Source organism: Chelonia mydas, chromosome 13 (assembly GCF_015237465.2).
Source record: "Chelonia mydas isolate rCheMyd1 chromosome 13, rCheMyd1.pri.v2, whole genome shotgun sequence".
NCBI classification, from domain to species: domain Eukaryota; kingdom Metazoa; phylum Chordata; order Testudines; family Cheloniidae; genus Chelonia; species Chelonia mydas.
In genome coordinates this window covers 34,945,455-34,968,781 of record NC_051253.2, presented here as the reverse complement: position 1 = coordinate 34,968,781, position 23,327 = coordinate 34,945,455, and the positions used below count along the sequence as shown (strand labels likewise).

At 54.9% G+C, this 23,327-nt stretch overlaps 1 protein-coding gene across 2 annotated transcripts; it reads right to left on the bottom strand.

Moving 5' to 3' along the window:
* Nucleotides 1-12,367: 12,367 nt before the first annotated feature.
* LOC102941452 (purine nucleoside phosphorylase) lies at nt 12,368-22,922 on the bottom strand. Of its 2 annotated transcripts, none has more exons than XM_037915934.2 (6): nt 22,687-22,922; nt 20,302-20,474; nt 19,941-20,044; nt 14,468-14,643; nt 13,919-14,109; nt 12,368-13,469 (listed from the first exon to the last, which is right to left on the bottom strand). In XM_037915934.2, exons 1-6 carry the CDS (start codon nt 22,713-22,715, stop codon nt 13,255-13,257), a joined length of 888 nt encoding a protein of 295 aa, XP_037771862.1. In that variant the 5' UTR covers nt 22,716-22,922; the 3' UTR covers nt 12,368-13,254. The 2 variants fall into 2 exon arrangements, with proteins under 2 accessions (XP_037771862.1, XP_037771863.1); XM_037915935.2 differs by having other exon boundaries at nt 20,302-20,471; nt 22,687-22,828.
* Between the last annotated feature and the right edge of the window lie 405 nt (nt 22,923-23,327).

Below are 23,327 nucleotides of genomic sequence, written 5' to 3'. Positions count from 1 at the left end.
ATTGTTGCAGTGCCCTCTCTTAGTCAGGATGTGTCACTCTGCCCTCAGGCACATCTGCCTCTTCAATGACTGCCTCCACTCTGCAGGATCCACCTCTCATTAGTGTCTCTGGCATTGGCATCAGCCCATGGAACTCCCTGCCACTGGATGTTACTCAGGCTGACACCTCAGCTCCAGGCATCACAGGGCTCCTTCCTGTCTCTAGTGCTCCTGCTTGGCTCTGTCAGGATTGGGCACCAGCTGTACTAAGGCTGTGGTGAGTTCCCCAGGGCTGGCTTCTTTCCAGTCATTCTTCCAAATGAGATTGTTCTATAAGTGGCAAATTGAACAACATTGCCATGTCATTGGGGGTGACCTGTGGATTTAGACTGACTTTGTGACACTGTTTCTCTAGCCTCAGTTAATCATTTTATCATACGTGATGCTGGGCTAGACTTGATGCTTAGTTTTAGTGCGGGTAATTCTGTGTAATCAACAGATCGCATCATTCCTTTAGTTACCTGCTACACTGTCTAACCCAGCTCTTTACTCCTTTTCAACTCCAGCATCCCACCAATGGCCTGTGCTCAGGTTTGTTACTCAGAGACTCAGAGGATGGGAAAGCCCCAGCCCAGCTCCCTTGGTCTAATGCCAGATTCTCATTAAAGAACTAACCATGTTATTTGTCACTAAGGGTAATCTCTAACTACAAGCAGAGAGGGTTCCGAGACAAGGCAGCAGGACAGGTGCGAGTGCCATGTACAGAAGATGGAGAAGGCTGGGCCTGCGAATGGAGATGAATAAGAGGGGACGTGACAGAGGATAGAGATGAACGGCAGCCTGGAGAAGGGAAAACGGGACCTTCCCTGGGAGGACACCAGAACAAGGGGATGTGGAACAAGTGCAGCAAACTCAAGTCATGCAGGATTTGAGTCTGCCCCTTCTTATGGTGAAAGCAACCAGCTCACGGCAAGATCTCCCAATGGTGGAGAGACAGGGCTTGGAGCCAGTGAAGTAGCTGAGTGGTACAAGTGACTGGATTTAGCTCGAGTGGATTTGGAGATGAGAGCTTGAATCCTGCCAATGCCATGGGCCCCTCATCGGATGGATTTCACAAACCCTTGTGCCAAGGGGCAGAGGGCTGCATTTAGACATTGAGAGCTTGTTTTCACAACAGCCAAAGGGAATTAGGCACTCACTGGTGCAGGACTTTCTAACCCCTTTGCCTGCACCCGTCAGTTCTGGGCCCTTGTAGCACTCATTAACCCACCGTTGTGCCTGGGGCTTCCCCAGCCTGCCGGCACCTCTCCATGGCTGGAGCCGCTTTCTAAAGGTAACTTGCAAAACTAAAACCTACAGACTTCTCAGGGATCTGAACCCAGAATCTCTCGCACCCAAAGAGAGTCATACCCCTAGGCTAGGGAGCAATGTTCAGCCATCTTTACTAGCTGCTTTCCACTCTCATGGGTATCCCATGGAACTCCCTACCACTTGATGTTACTCCAGCTGACATCTCAGTCTGTGAAAGTGCTTTTCTACATCTGTCACAGCTCAGGGCAACTGCCCTGTCTTCTCCTACCATGGCAGGGCAGGGACCTCCACACGCAGGCTTCTCCTCTCTTGGGTGGAGACCCACGTCTCTCCCCCCTCTCCCTGGGGCCTCTCCCAGCTGCATATGAGCTCTCCCTGGCTCATTCCCAGCAAAAAACAGGCTGCCCAAGCCGGTTTCTCTTGCCTTTTCCTCTGAGACTAACCCCAGAGTCATTGCCAGTGGGTCGAGTTACCACCCAGGTCAGCCTAGTCCTGCCCATGTGTTCCTAGATAAAAGCTTCAGAAAGAAAAACCCCACTAGCCCAGCCCTCCAAGGGCCTGGGGCAGGAATCGGCCTGCCAAGCCCCACTCCAGGACTTTCCCTATGGTCAAAAGTTCATCATAGCTCTAGCTTGGAACAACTGGGAGGGGGCTTGGGATGGGGGGCCTGAGTCCTTCCAACCCTCTCCTATGCCCTGGGATCCTCCATGGGTCCAGCCCATTTGCTGGCCCAGGCCCTGCGCTGGTTTAAAACCAGGCTATTGTGCTGTGGCCAGTGGTCCCTGGAGAAGCCAGTCTGCACCAGCATAGCACAATGTGGAGGAAAAATTCAGTGGACCCAAGTAGGCCTAAATTTCCCAAGTAGGCCTAAACTTTGGTCAAGCTAACTGCGTATATGAAGCATAAGAAAAGAGTGTGGAAAATTCCATTGTAAGGCAATTGCAGCAGCACAGCTTAAGAAACATTAACAGCAAAAGAACACCTGTCAATAACAGGAAAAGCTTGTTTTGCTATATTCCAAATAAGGTAATTAAGACAAAAGCATGTGTAATTTGTCTGAGGTTTTAAGCTTTAAAAAACTGTGTGTGCTTTGCATCGGGGGGCAGCTACTTAGAGCTGTTACCCCGGCGCTTGTAATCAATAAAGGAGCCTCAGGCTTGGTTCTGATCCAAACACAATGTGCAGTTAATTTTTCCACCACAATAGGCACCTCGCCAAGGGGCTGGTAACTGATGGGATGACACTGGAGATGCTATGGACCATGCTGCAGCCCCGGCTGCATGTTTAATCCAACGGCCCCCAAAGGCACTGTCATAAATATAAAGGGAAGGGAAAACACCTTTAAAATCCCTCCTGGCCAGAGAAAACACCCTTTCACCTGTAAAGGGTTAAGAAGCTAGGCCCTGGTCTACAATAGGAGTTTAGGTCGAATTTAGCAGCGTTAAATCGATGTAAACCTGCACCCGTCCACACGATGAAGCCCTTTTTTTCGACTTAAAGGGCTCTTAAAATCGATTTCCTTACTCCACCCCTGACAAGTGGATTAGCGCTTAAATCGGCCTTGCCGGGTCGAATTTGGGGTACTGTGGACACAATTAGACAGTATTGGCCTCCGGGAGCTATCCCAGAGTGCTCTATTGTGACCGCTCTGGACAGCACTCTCAACTCAGATGCACTGGCCAGGTAGACAGGAAAAGGCCCGCAAACTTTTGAATTTCAATTTCCTGTTTGCATGGTCACCTGCAGCTTGCCATGCTGGCCAGAGCTCATCAGCAGAGGTGGACCATGCTGAGCTCATCAGCAGAGGTGACCATGATGGAGTCCCAGAATCGCAAAAGAGCTCCAGCATGGAAGGAACGGGAGGTACAGGATCTGATCGCTGTATGGGGAGAGGAATCCGTGCTATCAGAACTCCGTTCCAGTTTTTGAAATGCCAAAACATTTGTCAAAATCTCCCAGGGCATGAAGGACAGAGGCCATAACAGGGACCCGAAGCAATGCCGCGTGAAACTTAAGGAGCTGAGGCAAGCCTACCAGAAAACCAGAGAGGCAAACAGCCACTCCAGGTCAGAGCCCCAAACATGCGGCTTCTATGATGAGCTGCATGCCATTTTAGGGGGTTCAGCCACCACTACCCCAGCCGTGTTGTTTGACTCCTTCAATGGAGATGGAGGCAACACAGAAGCAGGTTTTGGGGACGAGGAAGATGATGATGATGTAGTTGTAGATAGCTCACAGCAAGCAAGCGGAGAAACCGGTTTTCCCGACAGCCAGGAACTGTTTCTCACCCTGGACCTGGAGCCAGTACCCCCCGAACCCACCCAAGGCTGCCTCCCGGACCCGCCAAGTGGAGAAGGGACCTCTGGTGAGTGTACCTTTTAAAATACTATACATGGTTTAAAAGCAAGCATGTTTAATGATTAATTTGCCCTGGTATTTGCGGCTCTCCTGGATGTACTCCCAAAGCCTTTGCAAAAGGTTTCTGGGGAGGGCAGCCTTATTCCATCCACCATGGTAGGACACTTTACCACACCAGGCCAGTAGCATGTACTCGGGAATCATTGTAGAACAAAGCATTGCAGTGTATGTTTGCTGGCATTCAAACAACATCCGTTCTTTATCTCTCTGTGTTATCCTCAGGAGAGTGATATCATTCATGGTCACCTGGTTGAAATAGGGTGCTTTTCTTAAGGGGACATTCAGAGGTGCCCGTTCCTGCTGGGCTGTTTGCCTGTGGCTGAACAGAAATCTTCCCCGCTGTTAGCCATGGGGCAGGGGGGGAGGCAAAATGTGACCTTGGAACGAAAGCACATGTGCTGTGTATGTAATGTTAACAGCAAGGTTTACCGTGAAAGAGTGTAGCCATTGTTCTAGAAAATGTGTCTTTTTAAATGCCAATGTCTCTTTTTTTTTCTCCACCAGCTGCATGTGTTTCAAGGATCACAGGATCTTCTCCTTCCCAGAGGCTAGTGAAGATTAGAAGGCAAAAAAAATGCACTCGTGATGAAATGTTCTCTGAGCTCATGCTGTCCTCCCACGCTGACAGAGCACAGACGAACGCGTGGAGGCAGACAATGTCAGAGTGCAGGAAAGCACAAAATGACCGGAAAGAGAGGTGGCGGGCTGAAGAGAGTAAGTGGCAGGCTGAAGAGAAGGCTGAAGCTGAAAGGTGGTGACAGCGTGATGAGAGGAGGCAGCATTCAATGCTGAGGCTGCTGGAGGATCAAACCAATATGCTCCAGCGTATGGTTGAGCTGCAGGAAAGGCAGCAGGAGCACAGACTGCCGCTACAGACCCTGTGTAACCAACTGCCCTCCTCCCCAAGTTCCATAGCCTCCTCACTCAGACACCCAAGAACGTGGTGGGGGGGCCTCCAGCCACCCGGCCACTCCACCCCAGAGGATTGTCCAAGGAACAAAAGGCATTCAATAAGTTTTAAAGTTTTAAACTTTTAAAGTGCTGTGTGGCCTTGTCCTTCCCTCCTCCACCACCCCTCCTGGTGCTTCTCTCCTCTACCACCCTTCCTGGGCTACCTTGGTAGTTATCCCCCTATTTGTGTGATGAATGAATAAAGAATGCATGAATGTGAAGCAACAATGACTTTATTGCCTCTGCAAGCGGTGATCGAAGGGAGGAGAGGAGGGTGGTTAGCTTACAGGGAAGTAGAGTGAACCAAGGGGTGGGGGGTTTCATCAAGGAGAAACAAACAGAACTTTCACACCGTAGCCTGTCCAGTCATGAAACTGGTTTTCAAAGCTTTTCTGATGCGCACCGCGCCCTCCTGTGCTCTTCTAACTGCTCTGGTGTCTGGCTGTGCGAAACCAGCAGCCAGGAGATTAGTCCAACCTCCCACCCTGCTATAAACATCTCCCCCTTACTCTCACAGATATTGTGGAGCGCACAGCAAGCAGTAATAACAGTGGGAATATTGGCTTCGCTGAGGTCTCACCGAGTCAGTAAACTGTGCCAGCGTGCTTTTAAACATCCAAATACACATTCTACCACCATTCTGCACTTGCTCAGCCTGTAGTTGAACAGCTCCTGACTACTGTCCAGGCTGCCTGTGTATGGCTTCCTGAGCCATGGCATTAAGGGGTAGGCTGGGTCCCCAAGGATAACTATAGGCATTTCAACATCCCCAACGGTTATTTTCTGGTCTGGGAATAAAGTTCCTTCTTGCAGCTTTTGAAACAGACCAGAGTTCCTGAAGATGCGAGTGTCATGTACCTTTCCCGGCCATCCCACGTTGATGTTGGTGAAATGTCCCTTGTGATCCACCAGTGCTTGCAGCACTATTGAAAAGTACCCCTTGCGGTTTATGTACTCGCCGGCTTGGTGCTCTGGTGCCAAGATAGGGATATGGGTTCCATCTATGGCCCCACCACAGTTAGGGAATCCCATTGCAGCAAAGCCATCCACTATGACCTGCACATTTCCCAGGGTCACTACTCTTGATATCAGCAGATCTTTGATTGAGTTGGCTACATCACAGCAGCCCCCACAGTAGATTTGCCCACTCCAAATTGATTCCCGACTGACCGGTAGCTGTCTGGCATTGCAAGCTTCCACAGGGCTATTGCCACTCCCTTCTCAACTGTGAGGGCTGCTCTCATCTTGGTATTCTTGTGCTTCAGGGCAGGGGAAAGCAAGTCACAAAGTTCCATGAAAGTGCCCTTACGCATGTGAAAGTTTTGAAGCCACTGGGACTCATCCCTGACCTGCAACACTATGCGGTTCCACCAGGCTGTGCTTGTTTCCCAAGCCCAGAATCAGCGTTCCACTGCATGAACCTGCCCCATTAGCACCATGATGCCCACATTGCCAGGGCCCGTGCTTTGATAGAAATCTGTGTCCATGTCCTCATCACTCACGTCACCACGCTGACATTGCCTACTCGCCTGGTATCGCTTTGCCAGGTTCTGGTGCTGCATATACTGCTGGATAATGTGCGTGGTGTTTAATGTGCTCCTAATTGCCAAAGTGATCTGAGCGGGCTCCATGCTTGCCGTGGTATGGCGTCTGCACAGAAAAAAGGCATGGAACGATTGTCTGCCGTTGCCCTGACGGAGGGAGGGGCGACTGATGACATGACTTACAGATTTGGCTTACAGGGAATTAAAATCAACAAAGGGGGTGGCTTTGCGAGAAACTGAATGGCCCCTTCAACAATAGAACTCAAAACCTCAAGGATAGAACTCAAAACTGGGTTTAGCAGGCCATTGATTTCACAGAGGGAGGAGAAAATGAATACAAAACAAATCTGGTCTATTTCTTGTTTTGAGCCACTTCATCTATCTTTATACATCTTGCTGGCAGCAGACTCTGCAGTACGACCACTAGCCATTGTCAACACCTGGGTGCTCGGCAGAAGACTGTGCAGTATGACAACTAGCCATCATCTTCTGCTGGCTGCAGGTTAAAATACAGTGCACTGCCAGTAGGACTCAGTTCGCCATGAGACGAAACAAGGGAAATGACCTGGCTGAGTCACTCCCATGTTTGCCCAGGCGCCTGGTTAAAAGAGCACCCAGGACTACGTTGATGACGGCTACCAGTCATACTGCACTGTCTGCTGCCAAAAGGCAATTAACTGCTGCTGTGTAGCAATGCAGTACCACGTCTGCCAGCACCCAGGAGACATACGGTGATGATTAGGTGAGTGGGCTCCATGCTTGCCGTGGTATGGCGTGTGCACAGGTAACTCAAGAAAAAAGGCACAAAACGATTGTCTGCCCTTGCTTTCACAGAGGGAGGGAGGGAACGGGGGCCTGACGATATGTACCCAGAACCACCCGCGACAATGTTTTAGCCCCATCAGGCACTGGGATTTCTACCCAGAATTCAAATGGGCGGCAGAGACTGCGGGAACTGTGGGATAGCCACCCACACTGCAATGCTCCGGAAGTCGACAGTTGCCTCGGTACTGTGGACACACTCTGCCGACTACATGCACTTAGAGCATTTGTGTGGGGACACACACAATCAACTGTATAAAAACGCTTTTTACAAAACCGACTTCTATAAATTCGACCTAATTTTGTAATGTAGACATACCCTAGGATAACCTCACTGGCACCTGACCAAAATGACCAATGAGGAGACAAGATACTTTCAAAAGCTGGAGAGGGGGAGAAACAAAGGTCTGTGTGATGCTTTTGCCGGGGACAGAACAGGAATGGAGTCTTAGAACTTAGTAAGTAATCTAGCTAGATATGCGTTAGATTCTGTTTGTTTAAAAGGCTGAGAAAATAAGCTGTGCTGAATGGAATGTAGATTCCTGTTTTTGTGTCTTTTTGTAACTTAAGGTTTTGCCTAGAGGGATTCTCTGTGTTTTGAATCTGATTATCCTGTAAGGTATTTACCATCCTGATTTTACAGAGGTGATTCTTTTTACTTTTTTTTCTATTAAAATTCTTTTTAAGAATCTGAATGCTTTTTTTCATTGTTCTTAAGATCCAAGGGTTTGGGTCTGTGTTCACCTATGCAAATTGGTGAGGATTTTTATCAAACCTTCCCCAGGAAAGGGGGTGTAAGATTTGGGAGGATTTTGGGGGGAAAGACGTTTCCAAATGGACTCTTTCCCAGTAACCGGTGTTAGACGTTTGGTGGTGGCAGTGATAAAGTACAAGGGCAAAAGGTAAAATAGTTTGTACCTTGGGGAAGTTTTAACCTAAGCTGGTAAAAGTAAGTTTAGGAGGTTTTCATGCAGGTCCCCACATCTGTACCCTAGAGTTCAGAGTGGGGAAGGAACCTTGACAGGCACTAACCCTGCTGCCATTTGAAAGCGAACAGTGAAATGGTCTTGGGCTGGTTTATGAATCCGGGAAAGCTGAAGCCATCACAATTACAGGTGCCGGGAGCTGCAGATGAGCCAGCACGCTGCCTGGTGGAAAGGTGTCATTGTCCCAGCACTCTCCAGCTGGGCTCCAGCATGCTTAAACAACCAACAAATGCATCAGACATTAAATGGGGACCCATTTTCTGCCTTTGGGAGCCTGTTTTACATTTGAGCTGAGACTTGGGGGAAAGCGAGTGGGGCAAATTAGCTAGCGAGCGGGTGCATCTGGGGACATCTAGGTGGATTGATTAGCAGATCAATGCAAGAGCCAAGGTGTGTGATGCTGGCAGACCAGGTGGCAGCTCATGCCAAGGCCCCACCGACCCCTGGCAAATGCATGTCTGGCACCCAGGCTGGCTCACTGGCATTAGCTGTGTTAAAATAGATGCTACATTTCTAAGGCTGCGTACAGTGTTTGGCCTTTATGAAACGCTTGGGAGCTGCTGCCTGCATTCATCTCATGCACACCAGCTGCATCCTGTGTTATGTCCCAGTGTTTGCTCTGTAACTACAGCTGTGTCTGCTAGGAAAGTGGACAGCCCCCCAGACAGGAGAGAAGGAACACCAAGAGTGAGCTGCTAGTTCACCACGAGAGGAATCAGCTTGTGCCCAGCAAAAAAAGACCCATAGACTCAAGATGAACCATCGTGGGACACCAGTGGATGGAAGACGTGGTTGATTCTTTTCCCCACCCCTTTGAAGAGGGACCTGCACAGATGCTCAAGCTCTGCAGGAAGGGCGTAAAACTCCCTGTCAAGAAGAAATTGTCGTCACTTTGCTGCTGGGAGAGGGCCAGGGATCTCCAGGCTGCTTAGCCAGTGTTAGCTCTAAAGGACGTTATAGCTGCTCCTGTTACTAGTCTGGACCCACAGACGAACTCGTGTGTGTGTGTACTTGTTACCTGCTTTAACCTGCAAATCACTTGCTTGCTCTCTTTCCCTCGTTAATAAATCTTTAGTTAGTTAATTACAGGGTTAGCTGCAGGTATTGGTTTGGGGTGAGGTCTGCGGTGCACTCGACCTTGGATCAGTGACTGGCACTGGATCTTGTGTGATTTTTGGTACAATGGACCAGCTCTTGCAAAGGGGTGTCGGGATACCCTGGGACGCCCAAGGGGCCAGCCTGGGCTCTCCCCATGGTAAGGTATGAAGAGTTCACACGTGATTGGTGAAATCGAGTTCTAGGACCTACCATCAGTATGGGGCTTGTGCCATCTGTCCTGAGGCTGGTGCCCCAAAGCCCTCAAATTCCCCCTCCCCCCTGCCCATCCCAGCCCCTGGGTCCGCGCTCACGCAGCCTGTCCCGGTGGATCTGTTCTGCTCGGCATCAGTAATGTACTAGGAGGAGCCAGAACTCCCAGGGGAGCCTCCAAACTCCCGGCCTGCTCTTGCTGGTCCTGTTCACCGCTGGAACGGAGCCTCCTCCTAGCCATCCCAGGGATTAGCTCTGTGAGGCTGATGCCCCTTCCTGTGGTCACACGTATCTCACCACTGTGGACACTCCGTGCCTTGGCCCCCCAGCCAGGTCCCTCTGCACTGCCATTTTCCATGCAGCGTCCTTCCAAATCCCTTCTGTTGGAGGGGCAGCCGGCCAGCCTCACACCTGCTGCCTTGACCCAGTCACTCCTGCAGCGACCCCGCTCACTGCTCCATCGGTGCCCCTTACCCACTAGCGGTAGGGGAACCTGGGCCCACCCGCTACTCGGGGTTCCAGCCCAAGTACTCTGCAACACGCAGCCAAGGTCTGCTCAGTCCCCAACCTTGCTGCTTCCCACAAGCTCTCTTCTTCCTCCCTCCAGGCCAGATCCCCAGGGTCCCCATGCTCCCAGGGTTCCCTCCTGCCCTCTCTACTACTCCAACTTTCTCCTAGCAGCCTTTGCTGCTGCCAGCTCCCTGGGTTTAGACTAGCCCAGCCCGCCCCTGCTCAGCTGTGCCTTCCCCTAATTAGGGCTTTTCCTTCCACCCTGAATTGTCCCAGTTTATTGCCTGGCCCACCTCTGTGCTCTCACAGCCGCCATGGGGAGCGCACCCCATCACACCGGCCTCCTATGTAATCCCAGGAGGTGGGAAACCCACCTGAGCATCTCTGCTCTAAACCAGAGCCCTGGAACCAGGTTTCACATGGCCCCCATAGCATGCCCAAGCCACTGGGTGCCCAGGGGGCATCTCTCCCTGCCCGCTGAGGCTGAGCTGGCGCCAAACTCCAGCAGAGGGCTCGTGGCTGAGATCTCCGAGCGGCCTGGCAGTCAGGAGTTTAGAGGCCCCTTGCCAGTCCCATCCCGGCTGCCCCACTGCCACGCTCCTGGGCCAATCGCCCCACTGGCTTATGCACTGGCTCCTTCTGCCCCATCTTGGCTCGGTGCCAGTCAGTCTAATATTTTTCCAGCTAGGCTGACACCCAGGGGAGGTTATTAGTGGAGCTAAAGAGCTCCCTTCTTCCCTCTGCCCCCCGATAGACACGAACGAGCCACGCTTTCTTCATCAGCCCCTGATGGGCACTGAGGCAGAGCTAATTGGCAGGCCCATTCCCACTACGACCCTAAAGCCCTCCCAGAGGTCATTAACGCCAGGAAAGATTTCCTCTGCCTGGAGGCCCCTGAGACATACGTGAGGGACTGTATCAGACCCACAGCTACACTGCGGAGCAAGGGAGCTAGTCATGGCGCGGTCCCAGGTTGGGCCACCCTCATAGGGTGGCTGGGCCTGGGGTCAGTCACAACGGGCCACAGAGAGGGAGTGGAGCAGCCAGTGGCTCCTGGGCCTCTTTGACTCTCTCGGTTCTGGGAAACAAACCCAGTCACCTGAGAAAGGGACTGAAATTCTGCCGACACTGGGGGCTGGGCATGGTGCCCCCACTGCCTTTGGAGACCCTTTGGGCCAGGGGTTTCAGAGCACAGCTCGAACCAGGCCCATAAGGAACTGGAGAGACCAGCCGGAGCCCTCTTGTGAGGACAGCTTGTCCCTCATCTGCTACCGCAGTGGGCTGGTGCCTTCCCCTGACTTGGCTAGCACTCTCCCAGAGGGGCCGTGGGGACCGATCCAGGCGGGCAGTTCCCCAGCGCGATGGGTTTGGCTGCATCGTGGCAGCGCCATCCAAGCACCCGGCGTTGGCTGATGCTTCATCATGCCAAGCTTTCCTCAGCACCCGCCAGCCCTCTCCCCATGACTCTCTCTCTTCCGCCTACTCGGCCAAGGTCGTTGTCCCCAGGACTGGGTGCCGAGCCAGGATGCAACCCCAGGGGATAGCCACCCCCCACTCCCACCCCAGGGACAGGCCCGGCCAGAACGGGGCTGGCCAAGGGGCCTGGGTCAGCCCTGGTTTGGTTCCCATCCAGGACTCCTTTAGTAAGGCAAGGGAAAATCCATGAGGGGTTCAGGACCAGATCTGCCGGGCTCCGCAGGGCAGGATTTGAGGTCCCAGCAGCTACATGACGTGAGTCCACTGGGCAAAGAGCACCAAAAGCACCTGGGGTTTCCAGTCAGGCCCTTCTGGCGTAGGACGTGGGGTGCTCCGCTGAGCTGGAGAGAGCTGGGTCCACCCACTCAGTGGCAGGAGCCGCTGGGTCCATGCGCCGAGAGAGGATGTGCACGGAGTGGGTCAGAGGAGATGAGAGGGGTTCAGATACTCTCAGAGGGGGCTGGCTGGGGTCCTGTAATCACAGACACGGCAGGCTGGAAGGGACCTCGCACGGTATCTAGTCCAGCCCCTGCACTGAGGCAGGGCCAAGTGACCCTAGACCAGCCCTGATGGTGGTTTGTCCAACCCTGTCTGCCACGCGACGCTCCCATTAATCCAGCCATGACTCCTGCCACGACTCCTGCCCAGGCTGGGAGTGGCCCAAGGAGTTCAGATACTCAGAGGGGAGGGCTAAAGGGGTTCACATGGGGATGGATGGACAGGTAACTTGGGGGACAGAGATGGGGGATGTCATGTGATGGCTGATTGGCGATAGGGCCTTCCCCCCGCCAGCCCGGATTCTGTAGGACCCCACTCAGAGGGTTTCACCCATCAGTAGCCAAGGGGGCAGGCAGCCCAGCACTGTGGCAACTGGCACTAACCGGCCAAAGACTCAACCCCTCCCTCCAGGATACAGTGGTGGAGGGTCACTGTGGAGTGGAGGAAAGACAGGAAGGGATGCATAAATAGACCACACCCCTCACAAGCTAAGCCCTGCCCCTACAAGACAACACATCAGCACGCCCCAAAATGCTTTCAAAGAAACTGAGCCGTGAGACCCCCTTGTTCTGTCATTGCTGTATTGTTAGCAAGGCGCAGCCGTGGAGTGGTCCTATGATAAAATGCAGCAGGGCAGGGACGGGCAGAGCCGCCTGGTGTGGAGGGGAGCCAAACCCCCAGTTCACTGGGGGCTCCCCATTTCTGTGGCAGCTCTCAATCATCCCAGCTGCAAACTGAGCATTGGTAACGAAACACATCACTGCAGAAGAGCCAGAATGGTCCAACATGAGAATGTGAAGAGGGGGCCGGCTCCCCCCTGCACCAAACATGGCCTGAAGCCTGGACAGGGTTGGGTAGCCATCCCCGCCTCCTCGGCGCTGAGCCGAGGGTTGGTCCCTTCCCAGCTGTGAGAAAGGGGGTTCGGATAACACCCCCGAGACGTTCCCCCCGCCTGTGAGCAGGCGGCACAGGCTCAGGCGAACCGCCCAGGGGATTTAAGAGTGGCGTTCGCCATATCTCAGTCTACGCGGCCGAATGCGGGGTCTTTTGTGGGGTCAGTGGCCAGGTGACACTCCCCAGTAGCACCAGCAATCGAGGCAGGTGCTTTCGGGTGGAGCATCCTGGGCTGCATCCCTGGAGGGGGGCATTAGTGGGGGTTGGAGCTGAGACATGGGCTTGGGCAGGCGTCCCATGGTCTGCGGGACTCCAGCAGCCACGCTGTGAGCACCACAGGACACCAGGCTCGGACGCCCCCCCATGGGGGAAGGGATGGGGTCAGGGGCTGCCTGAGGGGGGCTCTGGGCTGGGATCAGCGTACATGGGAGCCGGGAGCAGCGGCCACAAAAATCAAGAGTGGGGAGCAGGCTGGCAGAGCAAGCCATGGGGGAAGGGGCAGGGCAGCAGTTTGCAGTGGAGGCAGGTGCCAGGGGAGGGGCCCCTCCCCCAGCCGGCTACACCAGGCCATTGCCCTTCATGCGCTCCACCAGCATGGAGACCAGGCGCTCCAGCTTGAGAGCAGCCTGGCGCCCGGCCTCCAGCACCTCGGCATGGTTGGCCTTCTCCCGGGTCCCGTACTCCAGCACTGCCTTGTTGGTGATCAGAGAGAAGCCGAAGACGCGCAGGCCGCAGTGCCGGGCCACAAGCACCTCGGGTACCGTGCTCATCCCTGGGGGCAGAGCCTGTGTCAGTCTGCAGGGGGCGACAGAGAGCCGGCGATGCCCAGCCCCCGCCCGCAGCTGCTTGCCCTTCCTGTTCCCTCCTAAGCTCTGTTTGCCTCTTTCCCTCCCTCTCCTCCCTCCTATCCCTTCCTTCGCTACCTCCCTCCTCCTTCCCTCCCTCCCCGTTCCCTCCTCTGCCCCGTCCTTCCTCCCTCCCTTCTTTCCCTCCCTCCCTGTTCCCTATGCTGCCCCATTCCTTCCCGTCCCTCCCTCCCCGTTCCTTCCTCTGCCCCATTCCCTTCCTTCCCCCCCTCCCTGTTCCCTCCTCTGCCCTGTTCCTTCCCTCCCTCCCTTTCCGTTCCCTCCTCCTCTTCCCCCCGTTCCCTCCTCTGCCCTGTTCCTTCCTTCCTGTCCCTCCCCATTCCCTCCTCCCCTCCACCGCCCTCCCTCGGCTCACCTACGGCGTCGGCGCCCAGCTGCTGCAGGAAGCGGCACTCAGCGATGGTCTCGTAGTTGGGCCCCCCCACGGTGCAGTAGACACCCTCATGCAGGCTGGGGCCGTAGCCCAGCTCCCTGCCCACTGCCAGCGCCAGGCCCCGTAACTGCTCGTCGTAGGAGTCCGACATGGCCGGGAAGCGGGGCCCAAACCTATGCAGGCAGGGGAGGGGAGAGAGCTCGTGGGGGGGAAGGAGACAGAGGCGCACCCCCATCCCTTCCCAGAGCAGGGAATGGCTCTGGGGTCTCTTGTGCTGGGCTCTGGCCAGGACTCAGGGTCCTGTCCCCGCCCAGGGGCGCCCACCCATTTCCCGGGCTTTACACTGCTGCCACTACTGGCCATGGCAAGGGAGGAGCTGTAGGAAAATACTGGGGGGTAGGGGGCAGCAGGGAGGGAGGGCGCCGGGTGCCTGGCAGGGCAGGGCAGTGGTGGGACAGAGCAGCACAGGGGGCAGGGACAGGAGGTGCAGGGTGCCCGGCGGGGGGGGGGGGAGGGGTGGGCAGCTCCTACCTCTCATCACAGGGGCCGCTCAGCGGGTTGGTGCCTGCCAGGCCGGGCATGTTGATGTGGTCCCGGATCACCATGATGTCACCCACCTGATACCCGCGGTTGAGGCCACCAGCCGCGTTGGTGACGATCAGGGTCCCTGCGCCCAGCAGGCGGAAGATCCGCACCGGGAACGTCACCTGTAGGGGGGGAGGAGGGGCATCCAATGCCAGACGCTACCCAGCCCTGGGTACCCCAATACAGCTCTGCTGGTGCCCCTCACCCCCAACCCACAGCCCCCCTCCTCTCCCCTTTCCCCATGCCCCTCATTCCTGAATCACAGCCCCCGTGTCCCTCACCCCCAACCCGCAGCCCCCCTTCCCTCCCCCCATGCCCCTCACTCCCAACCCGCAGCTCCCCTCACTCCTGAACCACAGCCCCCCCATGTCCCTCACTCCTGAACTGCAGCTCCCTTTCCCTTCCCCAATGCCCCTCACTTCTGAACCACAGCCCCCCGTGTCCCTCAGGGCCGGCCTTAAAGAAAATGGCACCCTAGGTGAATTTATATTTTGGTGCCCCATGAGTTTAAGGATGTAGTACTTTCACTACAGGGTGTTGGGGGATGGGGCTGTAGTGAAAACTCTACGGTTTTTTTTGCGGATAACTTAGAAATTAGCTGTTGATTTCACTGTACACACACAAATATTTCCATCAGTAATAAATAATTTATTTACAAATAGGGAAAGCAAGAAAAATGCTGCTTGAAAACTTGTTAGAGTCAAAATTCAGTGATCTAAACTTCTGAATTGGGCTTGTTACAAATGGACTAGTGAATGAATAGTTAAATCAACAAATCCTTTCTGGTTTTCGGATAGTTATTTTGTATATTTTGACATGTGATACTGACACTTAGTGGGTTTTGCTGTTTTGTTGTAGTCATGTTGGCACCTGGATATGAGAGCCATAAGGTGGGTGAGGTAATATCTTTTATTGGACTGACTTCAGTTGGTGAAAGAGACAAGATTTCAAACCCCACAGAGCTCTTCTCCAGGTCTGTGAAGCTCAAAAGGGCTTCTCTCTTTCACCAACCAAAGTTGGTCCAAACAAAGATATTACCTCAGCCACCTTGTCTCTCTGTGTTTTAACAGCTTTAAAGCCTGAACTCTTTGAATCTCAACTTCTACTGTTATTAAAAAGTTAACTGACCTGCCCCCCATAATTTCCCACAACTGTGAAAATTACAAACTATAAAAAGACAAAAAAGCTTAAAAATAAAGTTTATATTACACATCAACGTTATAAAAAATTAAAAGTGCATTCTACCAAGCCTATTTATAAGCCAGAGCAGCAGAGTTGAAGTGTGTGTGTGTGTGTGTGGGCGCGGGGGGGGGGGGGGGGGGGGGGGGGGGGGGGAATGGAAACGCTTATGCCCAAATACATTTGTTAGTCTCTCAGGTGCCACAAGGACTAACAAATTTATTTGCGCATAAGCTTTCGTGGGCTATAACCCACTTCCTCAGATGCATGGAGTGAAAAATACAGTAGGCAGGTATAAATATACAGCACATGAAAAGATGGGAGTTGCCTTACCAAATGCGGGGTGAGTGCTAACGAGGCCAATTCAATTAGGGTGGATGTGGCCCATTCCCAACAGTTGACAAGAAGGTGTGAGTATCAACAGAGGGAAAATTATTTTTTGTAGTGATCCAGCCACTCCCAGTCTACAAGCAGTCAGGAACAGTATCCCCGATAATGTCACAGCAAACCTGGTGGCTGAGCTTTGTGACTTTGTCCCCACCCAGAACCATTTCAGATTCGGAGATGATTTATACCTTCAAGTCATCGGCACTGCTGTGGGTACCCACATGGCCCCACAGTATGCCAACATTTTTATGGCTGACTTAGAACAACGCTTCCTCAGCTCTCGTCCCCTAGCACCCCTACTCTATTTGCACTACATTGATGACATCTTCATCATATGGACCCACGGGAAGGAGGCCCTTGAGGAATTCCACCAGGATTTCAACAATTTCCACCCCACCATCAACCTCAGCCTGGACCAGTCCACACAATAGATCCACTTTCTGGACACTACAGTACAAATAAGCGATGGTCACACAAACACCACCCTATACCGGAAACCTACTGAATGCTGTACTTACCTACATGCCTCCAGCTTTCATCCAAACCACATCACATGATCCATTGTCTACAACCAAACCCTAAGATACAACCGCATTTGCTCCAATCCCTCAGACAGAGACAAACACCTACAGGATCTCTATCAAGCGTTCTTAAAACTACAATACCCACCTGGGGAAGTGCGGAAACAGATTGACAGAGTCAGAAGGGTCACCTACTACAGGACAGGCCCAATAAAGAAAGTAACAGAACACCACTAGACATCACCTACAGCCCGCAACTAAAACCTCTCCAGTGCATCAAGGATCTACAGCCTATCCTGAAGGACGATCCCTCACTCTCACAGACCTTGGTAGACAGGCCAGTCCTCGCTTACAGACAGCCCCCCAACTTGAAGCAAATACTCACCAGCAACTACACAGGACACAACAGAAACACTAACCCAGGAACCAATCCGTGCAACAAACCCCGTTGCCAACTCTGTTTGCATATCTATTCAAGGGACCATCATAGGACCTAACCACATCAGCCACACTATCAGGGGCTCATTCACCTGCACATCTACTAATGTGATATATGCCATCATGTGCCAGCAATGCCCCTCTGTCGTGTACATTGGCCAGATCGGACAGACTCTACACAAAAGAATAAATGGACACAAATCAGACATCAAGAATTGTAACATTCAAAACCCAGTAGGAGGGCACTTCAATCTCCCTGGACACTTAATAATAGACTTAAAAGTAGCCATTCTTCAACAAAAAAACTTCCAAAACAGACTTCAATGAGAAACTGCAGAACTGGAATTAATTTGCAAACTTGACACCATCAAATTAGGCCTGAATAAAGACTGGGAGTGGCTGGGTCACTACAAAAAATAATTTTCCCTCTGTTGATACTCACCCCTTCTTGTCAACTGTTGGGAATGAGCGACGTCCACCTTGACTGCATTGGTCTCGTTAGCACTGACCCCCCACACTTGGTAAGGTAACTCCCATCTTTTCATATGCTGTATATTTATACCTGCTTAGTGTATTTTCCACACCATGCATCTGATGAAGTGGGTTTTAGCCCACAAAAGCTTATGCCCAAATAAATTTGTTAGTCTCTAAGGTGCCACAAAGATGCTCGTCGTTTTTGCTGATACAGACTAAGGGTATGTCTACACTACCCACGTTACGCAGCAGTGCCCCCACGCTGTGCCGTGGGCAGTACAGACACGCTTTATCGCGGGAGTGCGATGGTAGCTTTATCACCAGGAGTGCGGCTCCTGGTGATAAAGCGTTGTCTATACTGGCGCTTTTCAGTGCTAAAACTTTTCACACCCCCGAATGTTTTTTCACACCCCTGAATGACAAAAGTTTGAGCACTGAAAGTGGCAGTGCAGACACAGCCTTACACGCTACCCCTCTGAAACCTATCCCCACTAGAGTTCTCTCTCAGCTTAAGGGCCTGATTGAAATTGTAAATCACAACCACCACACAGGTTTCAGAGTGGTAACCGTGTTAGTCTGTATCAGCAAAAACAACGAGGAGTCCTTGTGACACCTTAGAGACTAACAAATTTATTTGGGCTTAAGCTTTTGTGGGCTATCACACATTATCCTCAGTTCCATCCTCACACTAACAGCAGGAACCCGTGACTTCCAGAGGATGAATTAGGTTTGCAGGATATGGGATTAAGATGGGAGTAAAGAAAGGAGTTTCCTTATTCTTAATCTTGATGCAGCATAGAAATGTACACAACATTGTGCCCAACAGTTTAGATCAGGCCCTGCCCCAAGAAATTTCAGTATACTGTTAAGTACAACTTGTAGTGGAAACAGAAACTGTTGAAAAAAGAAAGCCTGAGGGTATGGGTAAGCAATCAGGGATTGAATGAAAGGTAAATGGGTTTCAAGGAGATCACAGCAGGCAGGCAGACACCACCCACTGTGACTCCCATACCCACTCCTGTTCAGGTTGGGGGTGGGGGAGCAGGCACATGGGGGAGTTGATCTCAGTGTCACACTCATTTATCTCCTATGCACCCGCCTGCCTGACTCTGGGGAGGCAGCAGCCCCCCTGGGACCAAGAAAGTGAAGCCTCTGAACCAGGGGAGCAGGGAGGACAGGACCTTCAGCTGCTGAGGGGGGGGAGAGGGCACAATTTAAAGGTCCCTCTCCATCAGCTGGAGTGTCATACAGCGCCCTCCCCCGGCAGCCCAGCCCTCCCCCTTGCCCTCAGGTCCCCTGTGGGAAAGCAGCTGTTCCCTCCTCCCTCCCATACCTAACCTCTCCCTGCAGAGCTGAAGCAGCAGCCCTTCCTCCCTACTGCTCCCAGGTGCCTCCAGCAAGCAGGGGAGGGAGGGGGAGAGATCAGCAGACAAATCCTGGCAGAAAACTGGGGAGGAGGGGTAACATGACCCAGCGCATGCCCCCCCATGTGTCAGCTCTCTGCAGGGAAGGGATGGGATGGGAGCAGGCAGGCTGCAGCAGCGCCCCTCGTGGTGCTCACCGTGTGGAGCTAAATATGCGTTCCAGTCCTGCGGGCTGTGCCAGGGGAAAGAGCAAGCCCTTCTCTGGACAAGTGGGACTCTTAGTGGGGAAGGGGAAGAGAAGGGGGGTGGACCCTGACCTGCTCTACACTAAAGCACAACCAAAGAGCTGGGCTGCTGCAAGCCCCCAGTCAGCCGGCACACACAGTGACAAGCTGCACACACACTCCTCCTTCAATACCATCCCCCCACCCCCGACATCAGGTCAGGACCCAGCACAGCCTGCCCCATGGTGTCTACAGGGGGCCCCCTGTGCCAGGAGAGTGGGGGGACCCCACCGGGCACCCACCCCTGCTCCTGCTCCTCTGGGTGAGTGAGTGCCTCAAGCTGCAGCTTGGATGCGTGTGTTTTTCTCTCCCCCTCGGGCCAACCCTGGCTCGGCTGGCAGTAGGGCTTCCCCTCCTTAAGCCCAGCTGGCTGGCCACAGGTAAAGTCACAAGGGACCTATCAAATGCGCCCCCATCAGCACCGTCGCCTTGGGCAGCTGCCCTTATCGCCCTGGTCAAAGGCCGGCCCTCACTCCCGAACCACAGCTCCGCTCCCCTCCTCCCATGCCCCGCAATCCCGAACCACAGCCCCCCTCCCGTCCCCCCATGCCCCTCAATCCTGAACCGCAGCCCCCCTGTGTCCCTCACTGCCGACTCGCAGCTCCCCTCCCACCATGCCCCTCATTCCCAAATCGCAAACCCCTCCCCTCCCCCCTGACTCCCAAACCACAGACCCCCGATTCCCCTGTGCCCCTCACTACCGACCCACAGCTCCCTGCTAGCCCAGCCCTGGGCTCCCCCCACACCACCTTCCCCACAAGGAGCCACTCACCTTCCACAGTGGGTACCCCTCATACATGTGGAACCGGCCCTTCATCACCACGCAGCTTACCCCCGCCAGCATCCCGAACACCAGCTTCCCAGCATGGCCTGACACTGCCAGAGACGGGAAAGGGTTAAACACCGGCCCCAGGGCATCTTACACAGTGTAAGTCCTGCCTCGCCTCTGCACCCCTGCCCCTCATGCTCTGCACCCCCTCGCCCGCTGCACCCCTGCCCCCACCACTCGCCCTCTGCACCTCCTGTCCCTCGCCCCATATTGCCCATTATACAGTATAGCGGCCCTTTCCCCTCCCACACCCTCTTCTGCCCCTAGTGCCTATTGTACAATATAGCTGCCCCTCGCTGGGTACCTGTGCTCTGGGGAAAGTTGGGAATGTCCGTGTAGTTAAAAACCACTGGATCCTTCACCAGGTCAGCCAGGCCCCCAAGGCCAGAGCCACAGATAATGGCCAAGCTAGGCCGGTGCTTGGTGTGATCCAGCAGCCATTCGGCTGTTTCCTTGTGCTGCTCATACGTGTACCTGCTGGGGGAGAGAGACGCAAGAGAGTTAAAACGAGTCATGTGTTTACACAGCAGGGCCGATCCCCTCCAGCAGGGGGCGCAGGGACACACACACACACACACACACACACACACACACACAGAGCAAGTCCGATCCCCTCCAGCAGGGGGTGCAGGGACACACACACTCACTCACACATATATACACACACAGCAGGGTTGATCACCTCCAGCAGGGGTGCAGCCACACACACAGAGAGTAGGGCTGAATCCCTCCAGCAGGGGTGCAGGGACACACACATACTCACTCACACATATATACACACACAGCAGGGCCGATCCCCTCCAGCAGGGGGTGCAAGGACACAGGGACACACACACACACTCATCTGGCTCCCAGCCCATCTCAGCGGCCTGGCATGGGCTGACATGGGGCGGGAGGGCGGTGCAGAGCTGCAGGGGTACAGGGGGCTGGAGCCGGGCTAGGCCAGAGGGAGAACGCCAGGGTGGGAGCAGTGGCCACGGTAGGGCAGGACGGAATTGCAGAGCAAGGAGAAGAGACGGGGCCAGAGGATGGGCGAGGCGCCAACCCCAGGGAGGCCAGGGCGAGGGCAGGGACCTCTGAGCTGCCAGGCTCCTGAGCTGGTCCTGCAGGGAGCTGCCTCCTCTTTGTCCCTAGGAGAAGGGCCCCAGCCTGGCAGGACACGGCACTTTACCAGCACCATCCACCCTGCGTGGGCTAGCGGGGAAATCTCCCCCCACCCCAGCTTTGCCGGTGCCCCTCACTCCAAACCCGCAGCCCCCACTAGTCCGGGAGATAGCCCGGGCCTGATCTCCTGTCACTGGAGGGTGGAGAAGGGTGCTGGGGGCAGGCAGCCTGCAGAGTCAGGCAGGCTGGCCTGGGATTGCTCCCTGGCCTGTTGATCGTTAACTAAGGGGTATGTGGGGAGGGGCGGGGAGCAGGGTCAGCCCAGGCCACTGAAGGGGAAGTGGCTACCCCAGGGGCCCATTACGCTGCAGGACCGGGCGCTAGCAGAGCACCATCTGGGCGGTGGTTTCCCAGAATAGAGAAACGTCTCTGCCCCGATTCCTGCCGGTCCCCCTCCTACTCCCCCGCAATTGAGTCACACACTGGGTTTTGGAGGGAAATGTGCCAAGCTGGCTGTTTGGGTCAGGTGGCTTTGACTCATCCGGGTGCTGGGGGAGCCTGGAGGCGCCATAAACATGAGAATCTGGTCTTAGCAAGGGGTGGAATAGCAGGGCGCCGTGGGTTGGGACTGAGGGGCACCAGTAAACTCTCCTTGCAGCTGCCAGGGGCTGGATCAGAGCCAGAGCCCCCTGGACTGGAACAACCCCATGCCCCATTCCCCCCCCCCCCGCCAGCAGGGCATTAAGGGGTCAGGGAGAGTTTCACATTCCCTGCAGGAGCAGACGGCCCCTCACCCATTACGAGTGGATCAGAACTAGCCCTACTGCACCAGGCTGGGGTCACTGTGCAGGGCTCCGCACAGCTAGGGGCCCTGGGCTGCAAGGGGAGTACAGCAGGGGGCGCTGGGCAACGGGGGGATATAGCAGGAGGCATAACAAGGGTGCTGGGCTGGGGGGCGCAGCCAGGGGAGTACAGCGGGGGCGCTGGGCAGTCGGGGGGCACAGCAGGGGGCACTGGGCTGGGGGGGTGCAGCAGGGGGCACAGCAGGGGGCGCTCTCCCCAGGCAGACCATTTGCCCTAGAGCAGTGGTTCTCAAATTTTTTTACTGGTGACCCCCTTTCCCATAGGAAGCCTCTGAGTGCGACCCCCCTTATAAATTAAAAACACCTTTCTATGTATTTCACACCATTATAAATGCAGGAGGCAAAGCAGGGTTTGGGGTGGAGGTTGACAGCTGGCGACCGCCGATATAATCACCTCACGACCCCCTCAGGGGTCCCGACCCCCAGTTTGAGAACCCCTGCACTAGAGGATCACCTCAGCCCTCCCTGGGGTCCTGGCCCCAGTGCCAGCCTGTCAGTGCCAGGGCTAATTAAGGCTCCCCCAGACTGCCCGGCACACCCCACAGCGCCTAGACACCCTCTCAGGGCATCAGTGACAGAGATCCCAGGCGACCTGCCCCCCCCCCCCCACGCTGTAACCACTAGACAGCACTCCCCTCCCATCACTGGGGATGGGACCCAGGAGTACTAGTTCCAGCCCTCCCGGAGAGGACCCAGGAATCCGCCCCTCCCCCCGCGCACACCTGCGCTCCTCAGACGCTGCCGGCTCCATGGCGGGTCCGGGCGATGCTGAGCCGGGCGCGGCCGGGCCCGGGTGACTCCGCCTGCTTCGCCCCGCCCCCAGCCCGGCCCCGCCAGCCGCAGCCCCGCTCTCTGCCCCGTTCCGGCTCCGGCAGAGCCCCCCACCCCGCCCGCCCGCCCGCCAGCCAGCAGCCCCCCAGCATCGGGGGAGACCCCATAATTCTAGCCCCTCCCCATTCCCAGCATCCCGACGCCAGAGACACCCCGCAATCCAACCCCACTACTCCCAGCTGGCCGGCAGCAGACACCCCCCCAATCCAGCCCCCTACTCCCAGCCCCCCGGCGCCAGAGACACCCCCCTTTCCAGACCCCGTACTCCTATCCCCCCAGCACCAGAGATATCTCCATTCCAGCCCCCCAGCACCAGAGACACCCCCAATCCAGCCCCCCATTCCTAGCCCCCAGCACCAGAGACACCCCCAATCCAGCCCCCCATTCCTAGCCCCCAGCACCAGAGACACCCCCCAGTCCAGGCCCCCTACCCCCAGCCCCCCAGCACCAGAGACACCCCCAGTCCAGGCCCCCATTCCTAGCCCCCAGCACCAGAGACACGCCCAATCCAGCCCCCCATTCCTAGCCCCCA